The sequence below is a fragment of the Pantherophis guttatus genome, chromosome 14, assembly GCF_059756535.1.
Source record: "Pantherophis guttatus breed Tessera chromosome 14, ASM5975653v1, whole genome shotgun sequence".
NCBI classification, from domain to species: Eukaryota; Metazoa; Chordata; class Lepidosauria; order Squamata; family Colubridae; genus Pantherophis; species Pantherophis guttatus.
The window spans coordinates 19455785-19473583 of NC_142076.1; the positions used below are offsets into that span (position 1 = coordinate 19455785).

Consider the following 17799-nt stretch of genomic DNA (forward strand, 5'->3'; position numbering starts at 1 on the left):
GCTTGGTGGAGGACATCTACTTCACAGGTAGAAAGTCCAATATCTGACATTTCCTGGTAAGATTAAAGCTGTTGAAAAACTCAGGGGTTTCCCCCGATACTTTGTAATGACTGCCCTACTCAAAAGTTGTGTTTAGACAGGATGCTAGTATGTTTTTATTGTGAAATCTTTTCGTGACCAACAGGTGCTTTTCCTCTCTCCAGGTACAGCAGCTCTTCACAAAACCTCTTTTATGTATTTCATCACCATTCTAGTCAAGGGACTCTGAGGCAGCCCGCAGGGAGATGATGTAGGAGCTTCCTTTGGCAGAAGAAGAATGAAACTTAGAGAGGACTCAGAGACCTGCACTGGTACACAATGCGGCTCCTTGGATGCTTTGATTGGCATGAGTCACTCAAAATGAAGTTTGTTTGTTTGTTTTGTTTTATTCAATTTATATACTGCCCTACTCCCGAAGGACTCAGGGCGGTGATCAGGCACAGAATAAAATACAGAAATACAAAAGTTAGAAACAATTTAAAACCAAATTAAATGATTTAGCCCAAGACAATTAAAAATCCCAATAATTTCAAGCAAATTAAAATTTCAGTTTAAAAAATTAAAAAGAAAAGGGAGAAAATTTGGCCAGGCCGGCTTGCTGGAATCGCACGGCGTGAGGTGTTTATTAAATAAACAGGTTTATTATTATTATATTCTTTTTAAAAAGTGAAGACAGGAGGGATTCCAAGAAAAATTGGGAGGGAGGCAGGGAGGGAAGGAAGGAAGGAAGATGGAGGGGGAGAGAGGAAGGAAGGAAGGAAGGAAGGAAGGAAGGAAGGAAGGAAGGAAGGAAGGAAGGAAGGAAGGAGTAGGAAAGAGGAAGGGAAGAAAAGGGAGGGAGGGAATGAGGAAGAAAGAAAGAAAGAAAAGGGAGGGAGGGAGGGAGAGTGGGAGAGTGGGAAGAAGGAAAGGAAGGGAAGGAGGGAGAGAGAGAGGGAGGGAGGAAGAAAAGGAAGGGAGGGAAGGAGAGTGGGAAGAAGGAAGGGAAGGGAAGGAGGGAGAGAGGGAGGGAGGGAGGGAGGAAGAAAAGGAAGGGAGGGAAGGAGAGTGGGAAGAAGGAAGGGAAGGGAAGGGAAGGGAGGGAGGGAGGGAGGAAGGAAGGAAGGAAGGAAGGAAGGAAGGAAGGAAGGAAGGAAGGAAAGGAAGGCACCACTGCCTCTTTGCAGCCTCCAGAATGTCTACTCCTCATGTTTCACGATGACTCTGGGCACCAACTTCAACATGATGGGCTTCTTCGTCCTGAGGAATCCTTTGTCTTCCAGCTCCAAGGGGATCTTCCCCATTGACCAAAAGAAAAGGAGACAGAAAACATCAGAGACATGGAATTAAACAGAGATGATTCCACTAACAAGGTGACTACCAAGAACTGTTCTGACCTAGGCTTCCCCAGCAGCCGAGTCCTCGTCCCGATAAACCCCTTTTATTTAATTTACAGTGAATTCCTCTCCAGCAAAGTCTTTCGTCTCCCACCGTCTTTCAAGATCGTTCACAACTACCGACCTTTATCAGGCTTGGAGAGTGGCCCGGCCGATATCTTTCAGACGCCCGCAATACTTGGCAAGAATGCAGGAATGAACTAATTGTCTCCTGCAAACTCCACTCCCTTTTTGCTCCCCTGTTATTCCCTCTGGGAGGGGCCCTTCATCGTCCACCTGTGGCCTTACTCCTGAGTTGACCCTTGGTCCCTAGCTGTTCCCTTCTCCTGGCAGCTCTGCGTATCTGCACACTGGGAACAGGATCCAGCTGTTCGTCTGCCTCACTGATGTCCGACTCCGAAGGCAGCTGACAACTGTCAGACGGCCCTGGCTCCCTCTCTGCCTCCGACGCAGAGCCCTCATCAGAGCCTTCCCCAGACTCCAGGACTGGCCCATGTTCCTCCCCAACCTCTTCACTGTCCGAATCTGCTGCCAGATCTGCTGGCTGCTGACAGGCCACAACAAGAACCATGTTTTACATACATGCCTTTTCCTACGCCTGCACAATGCCTCGGTTATATTTTGTTCAACTCAAATACTTCCCCACCCCCACCACCACTGTCTGTGTTGCAATTGACAAAGGCGCTTCACTAGGGGCTTCACTCTGCTGTGAGCATCAAATAAGATTCTATTCTCAGTTAAGACGTAGAAGCAAAACTATGTGTTCGAGAATCACACACACACGGGATGGACTAGGCTTCTCACCCCGATAAGATGACCCTGTCTTTGCAAAGAGATCTTGCTTTCACGTTCATCATCTCCTTGTGTCTTTGAACAAGAAATATGTGTGTGTTGTGGTTTGCTGGCAGTCTGCGGAGCTGGCAGCAGAGTCGGACAGTGAGGAGGCTGGGGAGGAACATGGGCCAGTCCTGGAGTCTGGGGGAGGCTCGGACGAGGGCTCTGCATTGGAGGCAAAGATGAGGCCAGGACCATCTGGGAGTTATGTGCTGACTCCGGAGCCTCCAGAATCTGATGTCAGCGAGGCAGAGGAACGGGGGAGCCTGTTCCCAGTGCGCGCATGCACAGAGCTGCCAGAAGGCAAGAACAGTTAAGACAAAAGGGGCGACTCGGGAGTAAGGCTTGGAGATGATTGGCCCCTCCCATAAGACATAAAGGAGGAGCAAAGGCACATGAGCCTTTGCAGGAAGCAACTTTGTTCGTGCTGGTTGGTTTAAATTCTGAAGCTCCGTTTTGACTCTGTGCTCCGTGCGGCCTTGCAAAATTAATTGCCAATTAGGTCTTTGGCAGCGTGTCAAGGGAGATAAAGGTGGGTGCTTACCAGCCTTATCCCGAAGGACTGTGGGAGACTTCTGTTGGGCTCTTTACAAACTATTTGTACGGGCTGTGAATGAACGGAATTCACAGCCATTGAAATAAAAAGAGGGTTTTTGGGACTAATTGTGTGCTTTTTACTGTCTCATGGAGCCTAGGTCAGAACAGTGTGAGACGGGAAATCGGTTGAGTAAACTCTTTAGCAGATGAGCAGGAACCAACCCAAGTTGTAAAACTCACCGGTGTTTCTTTGCAGGTTTGGAAGCGAAATCTTTGCAGCGAAACCACCAGACCCATTTTCAGCACCAGGAGGGCGAAACGCATAGCGACGCAGTTCCTGGGACCCGCTCCGAAAGGGAGGAACACATACGGGTCTAGGCTCTCTTTGTTCTCTTTACTAAACCTATTTGCAAATCAGAAAAAAAATCACGGTTGAGTAAAGCTACTATTCCCAATAGTCTGTACCTCAGTTCTGTAACTGTAATGTAACTGGTTCCTTCACCACTGGATAAACTGGACTGAGACCAATGAAGAAAGATAAATGTTTGTGGAGAGAGATCATTGTGGATCTGATGTGGTGGAATGTAGTCTGGATTCCCAGAAGGGAGGGGCTGCATTTCAGAGGACCAAAAGACTGAAATTTATATGGTTTGGTTGGCGGGAAGAGAATTAAGATGGCCCTTCTGTATCGATTCTCAGAGTATTTTAGGAGAAGAGTGGGCATAGCTGGGGAGGTGGTCGTTAACCTAGAGTTTTTATGTTCCCACGGTCTAACCCCCATTCACCCTTATCTGGTGCCAATTTAGTGCTGAACTTTAGATGATTAGATTTTTGGCTGGAGCAATAAATCTTCTGAACTGCAACTTAACGTATGTTCTGATTCTCTGTCTCTGACAAGAATATTTTTAATGATGCAAGGAGTTGCTTTAATTTGGCAAGATTCTGTCTACAGGTGAGGAACAATGTTGTTGTTAGTTGCGAAGTCATGTCCGACCCATCGCGACCCCATGGACAACGTTCCTCCAGGCCTTCCTGTCCTCTACCATCCCCTGGAGTCCATTTAAGCTCATGAGGAACAAGAAAGAGAAGTATTTAGAAGTAGTTTCTGCTTAATTAATTTGGATTTCTCGGGGAGTTATGCCCACGAATCCTTGAGCCTTCTACGGCATCCAATTAGTGACAGCTACAATGTAGGTCAACGAGGCCTATTTCTCCTATTTTGACCCACCCGTCACGGTTCAAAGAGGGAATCTTTTCTAAATGAAAAGATGGTAGATGAAATGTAATTTCCTTCATGTACTTTTACTCTTCTACTCCTGTCAGTGTGGCTTGATACCAGCTGCCCTACAGCTTTTCGTTCAGTTGTTGGGACATTAAACGAAGCCATTGTCTCAGCTGCTACAGTCAGTTTAGGCATCATTTTCTCCCATGGAGTTAATTAAGTTCCACACAAAGTTTATGGGGGTGGATCATAAAAAAATGTCCTGTGTGACTTCAGAAGGACAGAGTTCCTCACAACATACCTCTCAGGTCTGTACTCTTCGGGCTCAGGCCAATATTCGGGGATCCGATGTAGGACAAAAGCGGGAATCATAACCACAGTCCCTTGTGGGATGGTCATTCCATGGATTTCCACTGTCTTTTTGCAAATTCTTTCAAGCCGTGTCCCCGGAGGGTAAAGGCGAAAAGCTTCATTCACCACCATATCGAGATATTCCATTTGATGGATTGCGTCATAGGTGGGAGGAGTCTGCACAAAAGGCGAAAACAAGACAGAATAAAGTAATATGACATTCTAGTATATAAGAAGTGACCTGCATATAGATACGTTCGTTGTGTTGGTTGTGTACATATGTACACATGCATGTATGCATGTATGTAGGTATATACGCACACATACAATTACACACACACACATATAAATACAACATACACACACACATACATATATTGCGAACTATCCTAAAAATACGAGTTCCAGGTGTAGCTATAAAAGAAGAGAGAGACACCACAATCTTTGGAACTTAAAATATACTATCCAGTGGATAATATATTTTAAATTCCAGAGATCGTGATGTCTGTTTCTTCTTTTATGTATGTATGTATATCTATCTATATCTTTCTTTCTATCTCTCTCTCTCTCTCTCTCTCTCTCTCTCTCTCTCTCTCTCTCTCTCTGTGTGTGTGTGTGTAATTGTGTATGTGTAATTGTGTGTGTGAGCATATATATGTGTGTGTATACATTCATCACACAAACACACACAGTTATATAGATATAGATATGTGTGTCTGTCTGTCTGTCTGTCTGTCTGTCTATCTGTCTGTCTGTCTGTCTATCTATCTATCTATCTATCTATCTATCTATCTATCTATCTATCTATCTATCTATCTATCTATCTATCTATCTACCTATCTACCTATCTACCTATCTACCTATCTTTCTACCCCCTCTCCCCCTCTCTCTATTTCTTGTGGAATAGAAATTGTGGAAAACTGGCCACCTCCCATCTAATTAAGATTCCCATTTCAGTTACGTAAGAATTGCAAAAAGGAAAAGAAATCCTGTTCTGTCAGAATAAGACTCTGGTTTTGCTCTTCTGGAAGAACTCATCTGCTATACTTGGGAAGCACCCAACCTGACAAGGAGGAGGGATCAAACGAGGAACTAGCCTGGAGTCACTGCACAACCACAAAAGAACTAGGTCTGATCCCACTCCAGTTCCTTGGAGCTTTATCTAATTATTCCCAGGAGCTGGCTGCTAGACGGGGAGATTCCTGTACTATAGGCAGAACATAATAAAGTAGTTAGCTTGAACTCTGCATGTGTAGGTCTGGTTATTTGTGCCTGACAGCTCCTAAAATGACCCACCCTCAACCAAGAGAGCACCCCAAAAAAGAGTCTTACCAGATTGGGAAAAGTGTCATTGATCTCTTGGTACAATTTCTCTTGAACGTCGGGGTGCGTGGCCAGACAATAAGACATGAAGCTGAGGGAGGTACCGGTGGTCTCATAGCCACCAAAGATAAAAAAAAATGACTGGGCCAAAATTTCATTGTCTGTTAAAGCTGTCGGACGAGAAAGGAAAGCACAGAAGACGTTTGTGATCATCCAAACTGCATTCACTCTTACACCACACCTACACAACAGCAAATATCTCAGACTGATTTGTTGTGGCTTTCAGGGTAGGTCAATTATCCAGGGGATCCGATTTGATCAACAACTTTAGACAGCTCCCTCTCTCTCCCTCCCTCTCTCTCTCTCTGTCTCTCTCTGTCTCTCTCTCTCTCTCTCTCTGTGTGTGTGTCTCTCTCTCTCTGCCTGTCTCTCTCTCTCTGTCTCTCTCTCTCTGTCTTTCTCTCTCTGTCTCTCTCTCTCTGTGTCTCTCTGTGTCTCTCTGTCTCTCTCTCTGTGTGTGTGTGTGTCTCTCTCTCTGCCTGTCTCTCTCTCTCTCTCTCTCTGTCTCTGTCTCTGTCTCTGTCTCTCTCTGTCTCTGTCTCTTTCTCTGTCTCATCACATGAAGAACATCAGCAGCTGTATTTGCAGCTGCAGCCTGGGGAAACTAAAATACCAAATGTTAGTTTAATCAAATGAACACATTGTGGGGTGAGGTGTTTTTCCCAGTTGACTAAGCCTTCCGTCCTTCTGAGATCAATAAAATGAGGACCCAGATTGTTGGGGGCAATATGCAAATAATTCTTCTACATTGTAAACTACCCAGAGAGCGCTATAAACCATTATGGGGTAGTAGATAAGCCGAAATGCTATTGCTATTGAATTCTGGCACAGTAAAGGAAAAGCAGAGAGAGAGACCAATGGAATACCGCAACCAATTTTGGTCATCGTACTGCAAAAAAGATGTTGAGACTTTGGAAAAAATTCAGAGAAGAGCAGCTAAGATGATCAAAGGCCTGGAGACTAAACCACATGAAGAACGGCTGCAGGATTTGGGTCTGGCTAGTCTAAAGAAAAAAAGAATGAGAGGTGACATAATAGCAGTCTTCCAGTATCTGACGGGCTGCCACAAAGAAGAGGGGGTCAAATTATTCTCCAAAGCACCAGAAGGCAGGACAATGGTTGGAAACTGATCAAACTGACAATTAACCAGTGGAACAGCTTGCCACCAGAGGTTGTGGGCGCTCCATCACTGGGGGTTTTTAAGAAGAAACTAGGCAGTCACTTATCTGAGATGGTATAGGTTCTCCTGCTTGAGCAGTGGGCTGGACGAGAAGACCTCCATGGTCCCTTCCAGCTCTATTCTATTCTAATTCTAATAGATCTAAAATTAATCAACCTTAAACTTCCAGAGTCTTTAGATTCTTCTCTCTTTCCCTTCGCTTTCTCCTTTCAAACTCACTTCAACTAACGTTAACTAAATTTTGCAGAAAACAACCTAAAGCTGTCAATAAGCCATAGGCAAGCATAATTATAGTTTAAGGCTATATTTGAATGGTGACTAATTTAAAATTTGATCTCCTTCTGGTCACTCTGTTCTAAGAGGCAGGCATGGAGAGCGAGAAAACTTAAAGGAAGAGGTCTGAAGTTAAAGTTGCATCCCTTCTGGATCGCGATGACCTAAAGTACAGGTAAGCTGAAAATCCAAGGCGATAGTCACTTAAAGGAGTGATGTAGGTTTTATCATCCATCAATTATTTGAGGGGATGCCACAAAGAGAAGGGGACCAAGTTATTCTCCAGAGCACCTGAGGGCAGGACAAGAAACAATGGATGGAACCTAATCAAGGAGAGAAGCAACCTAGAACTAAGGAGAAAGTTCCTAACAGTGAGGACAATAACCTCGTGGTCTTAGCATTTTTTGCTAATGCTTATCTTGAGTTCATCCATGTGCCTCAATATGCTCCAAGCAACCTTATATATATATATTTTCAAAAGCAAGATCTGTAACTTTACCTTTCTCTGAATCCCCAGAGGCGATGGCTGCAGCTTGTACGTCCATCATGAGCTGAAGAAAATCAACTCGGTTCTGGAATGGTAGAGAATGGTCATTAAGGAGATGGAACTGTCACTGATGGGTCCAATTGCCCACTGCAGAATTAGAAGGTGTGTGAGAGCTCCTTGGTGCTCTCTGAGCTTGCTTGTTTTCTTGCAGATGTTTCACTACCCAACTAGGGAACATCATCAGCGCTAGAAGGGAAGGGGGAGGGTTTGTTATCATCATAGCACTGATGGTGTTATGAAACGAGTGAAAGAAAATAAGCAAGTGCAGAGAGCATCAACGACCCCACAGTTTTTCTTCCTCCTCCTCCTGATCATCATCATCATCACTCCACAAATCCCACTCCCTTTATTCTCCTTTATCAGAATCTGTGGAAGTTCTGAAACCTGCTTGGAACGCACAGACACACATCGAGAGCACAAAAACCCAGCTCCCGAGGGCCACGGAAGAAGAGCAAGCATGAGACAAAAAGCCCAGACTGACCGTGTGGTCCTTCTTTTGTCGATCTTCTTTCATCTTTTTCAAGATCTCGAGGAAGAAGTCTATGGAAGACTTGGGGAATATGGCCAACTTGAATTTCTTCAGAACTGGGATAAGGAATGGGAAAAGGACTGGGGGGAGGTGTGAGGTAGGGAGAAAAGCAAACAGATCATTTACATAAACACAACCAAGCTGCAACACAACGACAAGAGAAACCCGTAGGAGGTCTCCATGAGCTTCTAAGAGATTCTAGCAAAATTGTAGTTACATGAGAAGGTAACAATCATGATTGAGGCAGCCTAAAACCAGGGGAGAAATGCTTCTGGTTTGGTCCGGTTCGCCCGAACAGGTAGTAAAAAAGGCTACTGGTTCACCAAACTGGTAGTAAAAAAATGCAAAAAAAATTAATTCTGACGATGAGGTGAGCGACGCACAATTGTGTCCTCCATGAAAATGTCAAGCATGAAGGGCGGCCTATGTGGCCTACAAAGACATCTTACCAACCAAGATTAAAAGAGGGTTGAGGCGGCTAAAACTGAGGAACTTCTTCATGTGCACAACAACCGGATCGTCGGGATGGTTGAGGGAATCCATGTTGACACTGAATGAAGTGCTGGTTACCACATCCAAGCTGTAGGCTGAAAAGAACCTGGAGGGATGAAGGAGAAGCATAGCATGGAGGTTTATTTATTTATTCATTTTATTCATTTATTTAGTTTGTCAAACATGTACGAGATAACAGGTATAAGTATGAACATGGACAAGAGCACATGAAATGAGTACAAATAAATGGGGGAACAGTAGGACAAGGACGGTAGGCATGTTGGTGCACTTATGAACGCCCCCTTTACGGACCTCTTAGGAATGGGGTGAGGTTGACAGTCTAAGGTTAAAGTTATGGGGGTTTGAGGACGCAACAATGGAGTCAGGTAGGGCATTCCAGGCATTGACCACTCTGTTGCTGAAGTTGTATTTTCTGCAATCGAGTTTGGAGCTTGAGTTTGTATCTATTGTTTGCCCGCGTATTATTGCGGTTGAAGCTGAAGTAGTCATTGACAGATACGACGTTATAGCAGTCAATTTTGTGTATTATGCTTAGGTCAGACTGTAGGCGGCAATGTTCAAGGTTGTCCAAGCCCAAAATTTCAAGCCTGGTGGCATAAGGGATTCTATTGCAAGCAGAGGAGTGGAGGACTCTTCTCATGAAATACCTCCGGACCCGCTCAATTGTATTAATGTCCAATATACAGTGCGGATTCCAGGCAGATGAGCTGTATTCGAGGATTGGTCTGGCAAAGGTTTTGTATGCCCTACTTAGCAGTGCAGGGTTACCGGAGAAGAAGCTTCACAAAATTAGGTTAACAACTCTTAATGCCTTTTTGGCAATGCTGTTACAGTGAGCTCTGGCGCTTAGATCGTTTGAAATGAATACTCCTAGGTCCTTGACAGAGTGAAGGTCGTCTACGAGGTCGTATTCGCCCAGCTTGTATTTGATGTTCTGGTTTTTGTTGCCAATGTGTTCAACCATTAGAACCATTAGAAGCCACCTCATAATACCTTCAACAGATGATCTCAGGGAATCCTTAACAGCTGCACGAGGGATTCCACGTATTATGGAAAATGTGAATCCATTTGGATTACAAATTTGCATTACAAATTCCCCTTTTGTAAATTTCTGTTAGCAAAGGGATGCTCCCTAGCCAATCTCACAGATATTACTTACAGCTTCATATCTATGGTTTCACCCTTCTCCACTTTCTTCTGGATGTTCTTCTCCAAGATTTCATTATGATGGTTGATGATGGGCATCATCTGAAAGGAAGACCAACGGAGAAGATGCTGAAGACACTTTATAGAATGAAAGCAACAAGGCAGCTCAGAGAGCCATTTACTTTTTTAAAAAAAATATATTTTTGTTATACATTTTCCTTTATTATACATCACATTTCCAGTTTTACTGGCTGTATCAGGTCCTTTTTAAGTCCAAATAGTATTATACACTCTGAGGATATCCATTATTCTCGTAGGCATACAGTATAGTCTCTTTTAAATACATAATGTTGTACGTCATCGTTATAACCATTGTTTTCATAGTTATGCCATAAAACTCTATAGCAGTGATGGCTAACCTTTTTCTCTTCGTGTGCCAAAAGCACACCCCCACGCATGGGTGCACAACCCCCCATGTCCCTCACGCATACACACATGACCCCCCCAGCTTTTCCAGAGCATGATCTCTTCGCAGGCTCTGCAGTTCCAAAAACTGTGCATGCATGCTAGCCAGCTGATCATTGGGCCCGTATGCACACTAGAACATGGGAATTCGGCTTTTCTGGAGCATGGCTCTGACGAGCGCATGCGCACGATGCTTCCGTGCGACCTTTTCAGCACTCGGTGCTGAAAAGGTTCGCCATCACTGCTCTATGCTAACTAAGGCAGACTTCGCTTCAAATCAACCGCTGACAATGCTTAAGGGCAGGTTGGGTTTTCTTCAGGCAACACAAGAATCCTTGAGAAGTCCAAAGGGCCTCCAACCCTCATCTCTTACCTCTTTCAGCCTTCCACTGGTGAAAGTGGGAGACAAGGCACCGCGAATCCTCTTCCACTGTTCATCGAGAACGACGGCTATGGCTGTGTCCAGATTTCCATTCAAACCCAAGTCCTGAATAAGGTGAAAGAGCAAGAAAATAAAAACAGAAATGCCTCCTGTTATTCTTCTCTGTCCTTTCTTTTCAATTTGCTGTCTTTTTAACTAAGTATACTATCTATCTATCTATCATCTATCTATCATCTATCTATTCATCTATCATCTATCTATCATCTATCTATCCATCTATCTCTATTATCTGTTTATCATTATCAATCTCTCTATCATCTCTCTATCTATCATCTATCAATCATCTCTCTATCATTATCAATATCTATCTATCCATCTTTCTCTATCATTATCAATATCTATCTATCTATCTATCTATCTATCTATCTATCTATCTATCTATCATCTATCTATTCATCTATCATCTATCTATCATCTATCTATCCATCTATCTCTATTATCTGTTTATCATTATCAATCTCTCTATCATCTCTCTATCTATCATCTATCAATCATCTCTCTATCATTATCAATATCTATCTATCCATCTTTCTCTATCATTATCAATATCTATCTATCTATCTATCTATCTATCTATCTATCATCTATCCATCTATCCATCTTTCTCTATCATCTGTCTGTTTTCTGTCTGATAGACAGACAGACAGATATCTACTACCATTCTGGAATTCAAGATGGCATATATATATTGTTCCTTCTCCAATCTCTTCCACAACCATTATATGAGTTAGGTTGAGAAAGAGTGATTGGACCAAAGTCACCCAGGTGGCTTCCAGTTTTGAGGGAGACCTTGGACCCAGGTCTCCCCAGGGTCAGCCCAACATCTAAACCACAATACTAGGCCTTCTCTTCTAAATTCCCTTGCAGGACTTCTATTTCCCAGCCCCAGTGAAGTTCTCACAACCTCAAGTTAGGATACCTACCCGGCGATTGGTGAAATAAGTATAGAATTCTTTGACCAGGATGGTTTTAATGAGGGCGGGATCCAAAATGGCCATCACAGGTTGTCGGCCATCAAATATTCTAATTGTCAAAATAAAAAAAGATTTGAAATGTAGACTATTGTCTTTATAAGAAGACAGGATCAAGGCTTCCTATTTTCCAGCTGAACAATTGGCCAAGTAGAGAACATGGTCCTAAGGTTTGGTTCTCGACTCAAAAGGGATGTGTGAGGAGATCCTTGGTGCTATCTGAGCTTGGTTGTTTTCTTGCAAACGTTTCACGACTCAACAAGGTAACATCATCAATCCCAGCTGCAACATACACAGCCCTCTGGATATCAATAAAGGAGAATATCTGTAGCTCAGGGTTGAAGTGAAGGGTCCTTGGTGCTCTTTGAGCTTGCTTGTTTTCTTGTTTTCTTCTTCTTCTTCTTCTTCTTCTTCTTCTTCTTCTTCTTCTTCTTCTTCTTCTTCTTCTTCTTCTTCTTCTTCTTCTTCTTCTTCTTCTCCTCCTCCTCCTCCTCCTCCTCCTCCTCCTCCTCCTCCTCCTCCTCTTCCTCTTCCTCCTCCTCCTCCTCCTCCTCCTCCTCCTCCTCTACCACCACCACCTCTCCACAAACACAATTCCCTTCTAGCACTGATGATGTTCTCTAGTTGGGTCATGAATTGTCTGCAAGAAAACATGGAAGCTCAGAGAGCACCATGGACATCACAACCCTCCTCCTCCTCCTCCTCCTCCTCCTCCTCCTCCTCCTCCTCCTCCTCCTCCTCTTCCTCTTCCTCCTCCTCCTCCTCCTCCTCCTCCTCCTCCTCCTCCTCCTCCTCCTCTACCACCACCACCTCTCCACAAACACAATTCCCTTCTAGCACTGATGATGTTCTCTAGTTGGGTCATGAATTGTCTGCAAGAAAACATGGAAGCTCAGAGAGCACCATGGACATCACAACCCTCCTCCTCCTCCTCCTCCTCCTCCTCCTCCTCCTCCTCCTCCTCCTCCTCCTCCTCCTCCTCCTCCTCCTCCTCTTCTTCTTCTTCTTCTTCTTCTTCTTCTTCTTCTTCTTCTTCTTCTTCTTCTTCTTCTTCTTCTTCTTCTTCTTCTTCTTCTTCTCCTTCTCCTTCTCCTTCTCCTTCTCCTTCTTCTTCTCCTCCTCCTCCTCCACCACCACCACCAGCACCACCTCCTCTCCACAAACACAACTCCCTTCTAGCACTGATGATGTTACCTAGTTGGGTCATGAAACGCCTGCAAGAAAACAATCAAGCTCAGAGGGCACCAAGAACCCCTCATGTCAACCCCGAGCTACAGATATTCTCCTTTATTGGTATCCAAAGCGGTGCGTATGTTGCAGCTGTGATTCTGCACAATTGATTACCCCTTAAGGAATTGAGGAGGAGAGGAACTAACCCTCAGGAATGACAAGAAGCTATCCAGCCATACAACTCTCCCTGGTGATCCAAACCAAATTAAATAATGCAGTTCTTAGAGAATCACGGGGTGAACTGTGAAGTCCTTCTGGAGGGGACATTCCGACAGGTGACTTACCCCCAGATCTTGCCATATTTCTCAAAGCATCTTTGGTCGAACTTCAAAACATCCTGTCGAATTAAAGAAGGAGATGTGTGAAAACTTGGCAATGTAATCCTTTCTCCAGCCAAGACTGGAAGCTTCAATCCATGCATGTTGAGTCTCCATTGATGTGATGTTACAGTTAAACCGATACGGGGACAAGAGTTTCAGAATGAAGACCGAGGGATTCTAAGAGAGGTGCCAAAGAAAGGCAGATGGCTTCAGAGGTACTCCTCAGCTTACAACTGAAATAAACGGTCCTAAGTTGAGGACTAGCTGTACTAGTTGCCCTTGATTCTCCTGAATCTTCTTTTGAGGAGGCCAAGAAGAGGTGACACTAGTCACAATCATAATCCTCCTCCTCTTTTAACGACCCCATAATCCCTTGCGGGGTGGAGTCCGGGCAACTGAATGGAGCTGAGCGTTTACATGTTGCCAATGCGGAGTTTTGTTTAGCAGTTATATTCTCAAGTGTGCCCAGAGAGAGAAATAACTGCCTGTACCTAGGATGGAACCCACAGCCTCCTGATTGTGAGGCGAGAGCTCCACCTCTAGGCCACCGCAACACTCCTGACACAAGTCACAATATCCCCCACAATTTAGGAAAGGGGAAAAAAGAAGGACCCCTTTTCACCCAAAGTCATTGAGTTGGTCTACAAGCTACTAGTACAATACACTCACATTCCAATGTTCAAGGAAAGTTCCGATAAAAGGCAGGGGTCTTGGCCCAGGAATTCCCAACTTCTTAAAGAAATTATACGGCCAGATCCCATAACTGGAAAACAAAACAAAAGAAAAGAATATCAGCAGGATAATCAGGCAGGACAAGAAGCAATGGGTGGAAACTCATCAAGGAGAGAAGCAACCTGGAATTAAGGAGAAACTTCCTATCAAGTGAGGACAATTAACCAGTGGAACAATTTGCCACCAGGAGTTATGAGTGTTTCACCACTGCAGGTTTTGAAGAAGAGATTGGACAACAATTTGTCTGAAGTGGTGTGGGGTTTCCTGCCTACACAGACGTTGGACTGGAAGACCTAAGTCCAGAAAGGAAGCATTTGAAAGCTGTTCAACCAGATAACCCTGTTATGTAAGGAGGGGAAAGGCAGTCCAGCACAATAATGCTTGCAATGACCTTGCAAGGTCACTTGAATGCAGTTCAACCAGACAACCCCGTTATGTAAGGAGGGGAAAGGCAGTCCAGCACAATAATGCTTGCAATGACTTATTATCACAACTGATCTCCATAAAAGTAAATTTTGCCTCCCAGTGCAATTGATTTCCTGGTCCAGTCTTAATTAGCCACACCGGGTGAGTTTTGTATGTGCCCAGCCGGATTGTGCCACCACCTGGATATGCTCTGCGGTTTTTCATCTCCTATTCTTTTGCATGTAGCTCAAAGTTGCTTGGAGTAGAGCAAGAGGAAAATGACAGGAAGAAGAAGAGAGGAGAGCAAAGCAGGGAAGGGAAGGGAAGGGAGTAGAGGAGAGGAGAGGAGAGGAGAGGAGAGGAGAGGAAAAGAGCAAGTAGAGTAGAGTAGAAGAGAAGAGCAAGTAGAGGAGAGTAGAGTAGAGTAGAGTAGAGTAGAGTAGAGTAGAGTAGAGTAGAGGAGAGGAGAAGAGAATAGAGAAGAGCGAGGAGAGGAGAGGAGGGGAGAGGAGAAGAGAAGAGAGAAGAGAGAGGAGAGGAGAGGAGAAGAGCAAGTAGAGTAGAGTAGAGTAGAGTAGAGTAGAGTAGAGTAGAAGAGAAGAGAAGAGAAGAGAAGAGAAGAGAAGAGAAGAGAAGAGAAGAGAAGAGCGAGGAGAGGAGAGGAGAGGAGAGGAGACTAGAGAAGAGAGAGTAGAGAAGAGAAGAGGAGAAGAGAAGAGAAGAGAAGAGAAGAGAAGAGAAGAGAAGAGCGAGTAGAGTAGAGTAGAGTAGAGGAGAGGAGAGGAGAGGAGAGGAGAGGAAGGAGAGGAGAGGAGAAGAGAAGAGAAGAGAAGAGAAGAGCGAGTAGAGGAGAGGAGAGGAGAGGAGAGGAGAGGAGACTAGAGAAGAGAGAGTAGAGAAGAGAAGAGAAGAGGAGAAGAGAAGAGAAGAGAAGAGAAGAGCAAGTAGAGTAGAGTAGAGTAGAGTAGAGTAGAAGAGAAGAGAAGAGAAGAGAAGAGAAGAGAAGAGCGAGTAGAGTAGAGGAGAGGAGAGGAAGGAGAGGAGAGGAGAAGAGAAGAGAAGAGAAGAGAAGAGAAGAGCGAGTAGAGTAGAGTAGAGGAGAGGAGAGGAGAGGAGAGGAGACTAGAGAAGAGAAGAGAAGAGAAGAGAAGAGGAGAAGAGAAGAGAAGAGAAGAGAAGAGAAGAGAAGAGAAGAGAAGAGAAGAGAAGAGCGAGTAGAGTAGAGTAGAGTAGAGTAGAGGAGAGGAGAGGAGACTAGAGAAGAGAGAGTAGAGAAGAGAAGAGAAGAGAAGAGAAGAGAAGAGAAGAGAAGAGAAAGGAGGAGAGCAGGAGAAGAAAGGAAAGAAGAGAGAAGAGGAGATAAAAGAAGAGGTGAGAAGAGGAGAGCAGAAGAAGTGGTGAAGAAAGGAAAGGGGGGAAGAGAGAACAGGAGAGGAGATAAAGGAAAAAAAGAGGAGAGGAGAAGAAAAGTATAACAGGGGAAAAAAAAACCACCCTAAAACCAAATCAAATGAAATCACAACTTAACAGAACTGCAACCAAATCACCGGCTGGAAATTCCGCTTTTACGCCCTGAAAGCGCCCCGGCCCGTTGCCCCTGCCCTGCAACTCCGGGGAGGGGTTTCCCCCCTTTTGCCCCCCCCACCTACAGCACCAGCAGCCCCAGGAGCAGCAGGAGCAGCGCCCAGGTCTCCAGCGCCCAGCCGAGGACCGGCTCCCCCATGGCCAGCGCTTCTGCACGGCCTCCGGCGACCTTGGCAGCTTCTGAGCCGCGGCTGGGAGTCCCCGAGGTTTTGTAGCCGCCCTCGGGGCTCCTCCTCGGGCCGGCCTCCTGGGGCCACTCCCCGGTAGGATGACCAGCCCTGGAATGCCCGGCCAGCCCAGGACTAGGCAGTTCGAACAGCTGGAGAGGCTCGCTCCTCTCCTCCTTTTTCTCCTTCTTCTTTCTCTTTCTCCTTCTCTCCTCTCTTCCTTTCCTGTCTCCTTCTCCACCACCGTTCCTTCTCCTCCACCATTATTCCTTCTTCTTCTCCTTTGTTCTCTTTCTCCTCCTCCTCCTCCTCTCTTCCCTTCCTGTCTCCTTCTCCACCACAATTCCTTCTTTTCCATCTCCCCACCACCATTCCTTCTCCTCCACCATCATTCCTTCTTCTTCTCCTTGGTTCTCTTTCTCCTTCTCCTCTTCCTCTCTTCCCTTCCTGTCTCCTTCTCCACCACAATTCCTTCTCCTTCTCCTCCACCTCCTCTCCCCACCATTGCTTCCCCTCCACCATCACTCCTTCTTCTTCTCCTTTGTTCTCTTTCTCCTCCTCTCTTTGTTTCCTGTCTCCTTCTCCACCACCATTCCTTCTCCTCCATCTCCTCTTCCTCCCCTCCACCATTCCTCCTCCTCCCCCATCATTCCTCCTTCGTTCTTTCTCCTTCTCCTCTTCCTCTCTTCCCTTCCTGTCCCCTTCTCCTCCGCCATCATTCCTTCTCCCCCATCTTCTTCTCCACCTCCTCTGCCACCATCACCATTCCTTCTCCTTCTTTCTTTCTCCTCCTCTCTTCCCTTTCTGTCTCCTTCTCCTCTATTTTCTCCTCTGCCACCACCACCATTCTGTCTCCTTCTCCTCCTCCTCCAGCATTTCTTCTCTGTCTCCTCCTCTTTTTTCTGGAGTTTTGCCCCAAGCAGAAAGAGGTTTCCTCTCCTTTCTGGGACCCCTTTGTACCCAAGCAAGCACCCTTCCCCTTTGCACCCTGGACTAAGCAGAGGCAGCCCTTGCTGCTTGGGCATCTCTTTTCATTCTCACCCCTCACCCCCCATGTTTCTCTTGGACCAGTTTCGCTCTCCATCCTCTGCTGATCCTGGGGCACCTCTGCTCTCTCCATGCTTGATGTGTCTGCTGCTCCCTGCGTCTGCAGGAGAATCCGTTCTTCCAGGAACCACATTCTGCTTGTGTGACCTTGGAGCAGAGCTTCCCACCTTTTGCACCTTCCTCACTGCTGGGAATTCCAACTTCTGGCCGGTGTCTTGGTGGGAAGCAGCCGGGTTCAGAAGAAGAAGAAGGATGTGAGCTGTCCATTTGTGGTACTGAAGAGGCTTGCCAAGGAGAGGGAGGGCTCTCCATTCGAACAACAGCTTAGGAGATCCCTTCCTCTGCAGGATGTGGTCATTCTCCTTGGGCGCTGTGCAGTCACCTCCATCGTTTCTTTTCTTTTTCAGAATCAGAATAGAGCTGGAAGGGACCTTAGAGGTCTTCTAGTCCAGCCCCCTACACCATTTCAGACAAGTGACTTTTCCAGTCTCTTCTTAAAATCCTCC

General features: G+C 45.4%; 1 protein-coding gene across 1 annotated transcript; it reads right to left on the reverse strand.

Annotated features, from left to right (window-relative positions):
- Positions 1–405: 405 nt before the first annotated feature.
- On the reverse strand, positions 406–16242 carry LOC117660294 (cytochrome P450 3A24-like). The gene is made up of 13 exons (XM_087878654.1): positions 16145–16242; positions 14028–14121; positions 13323–13375; positions 11761–11860; positions 10769–10882; positions 9944–10032; positions 8721–8869; positions 8224–8351; positions 7695–7767; positions 5692–5852; positions 4310–4536; positions 3027–3189; positions 406–1313 (listed from the first exon to the last, which is right to left on the reverse strand). The coding sequence occupies exons 1-13, from the start codon at positions 16216–16218 to the stop codon at positions 1218–1220; spliced, it is 1521 nt and encodes a 506-aa protein (XP_087734780.1). The 5' UTR covers positions 16219–16242; the 3' UTR covers positions 406–1217.
- Positions 16243–17799: the final 1557 nt, after the last annotated feature.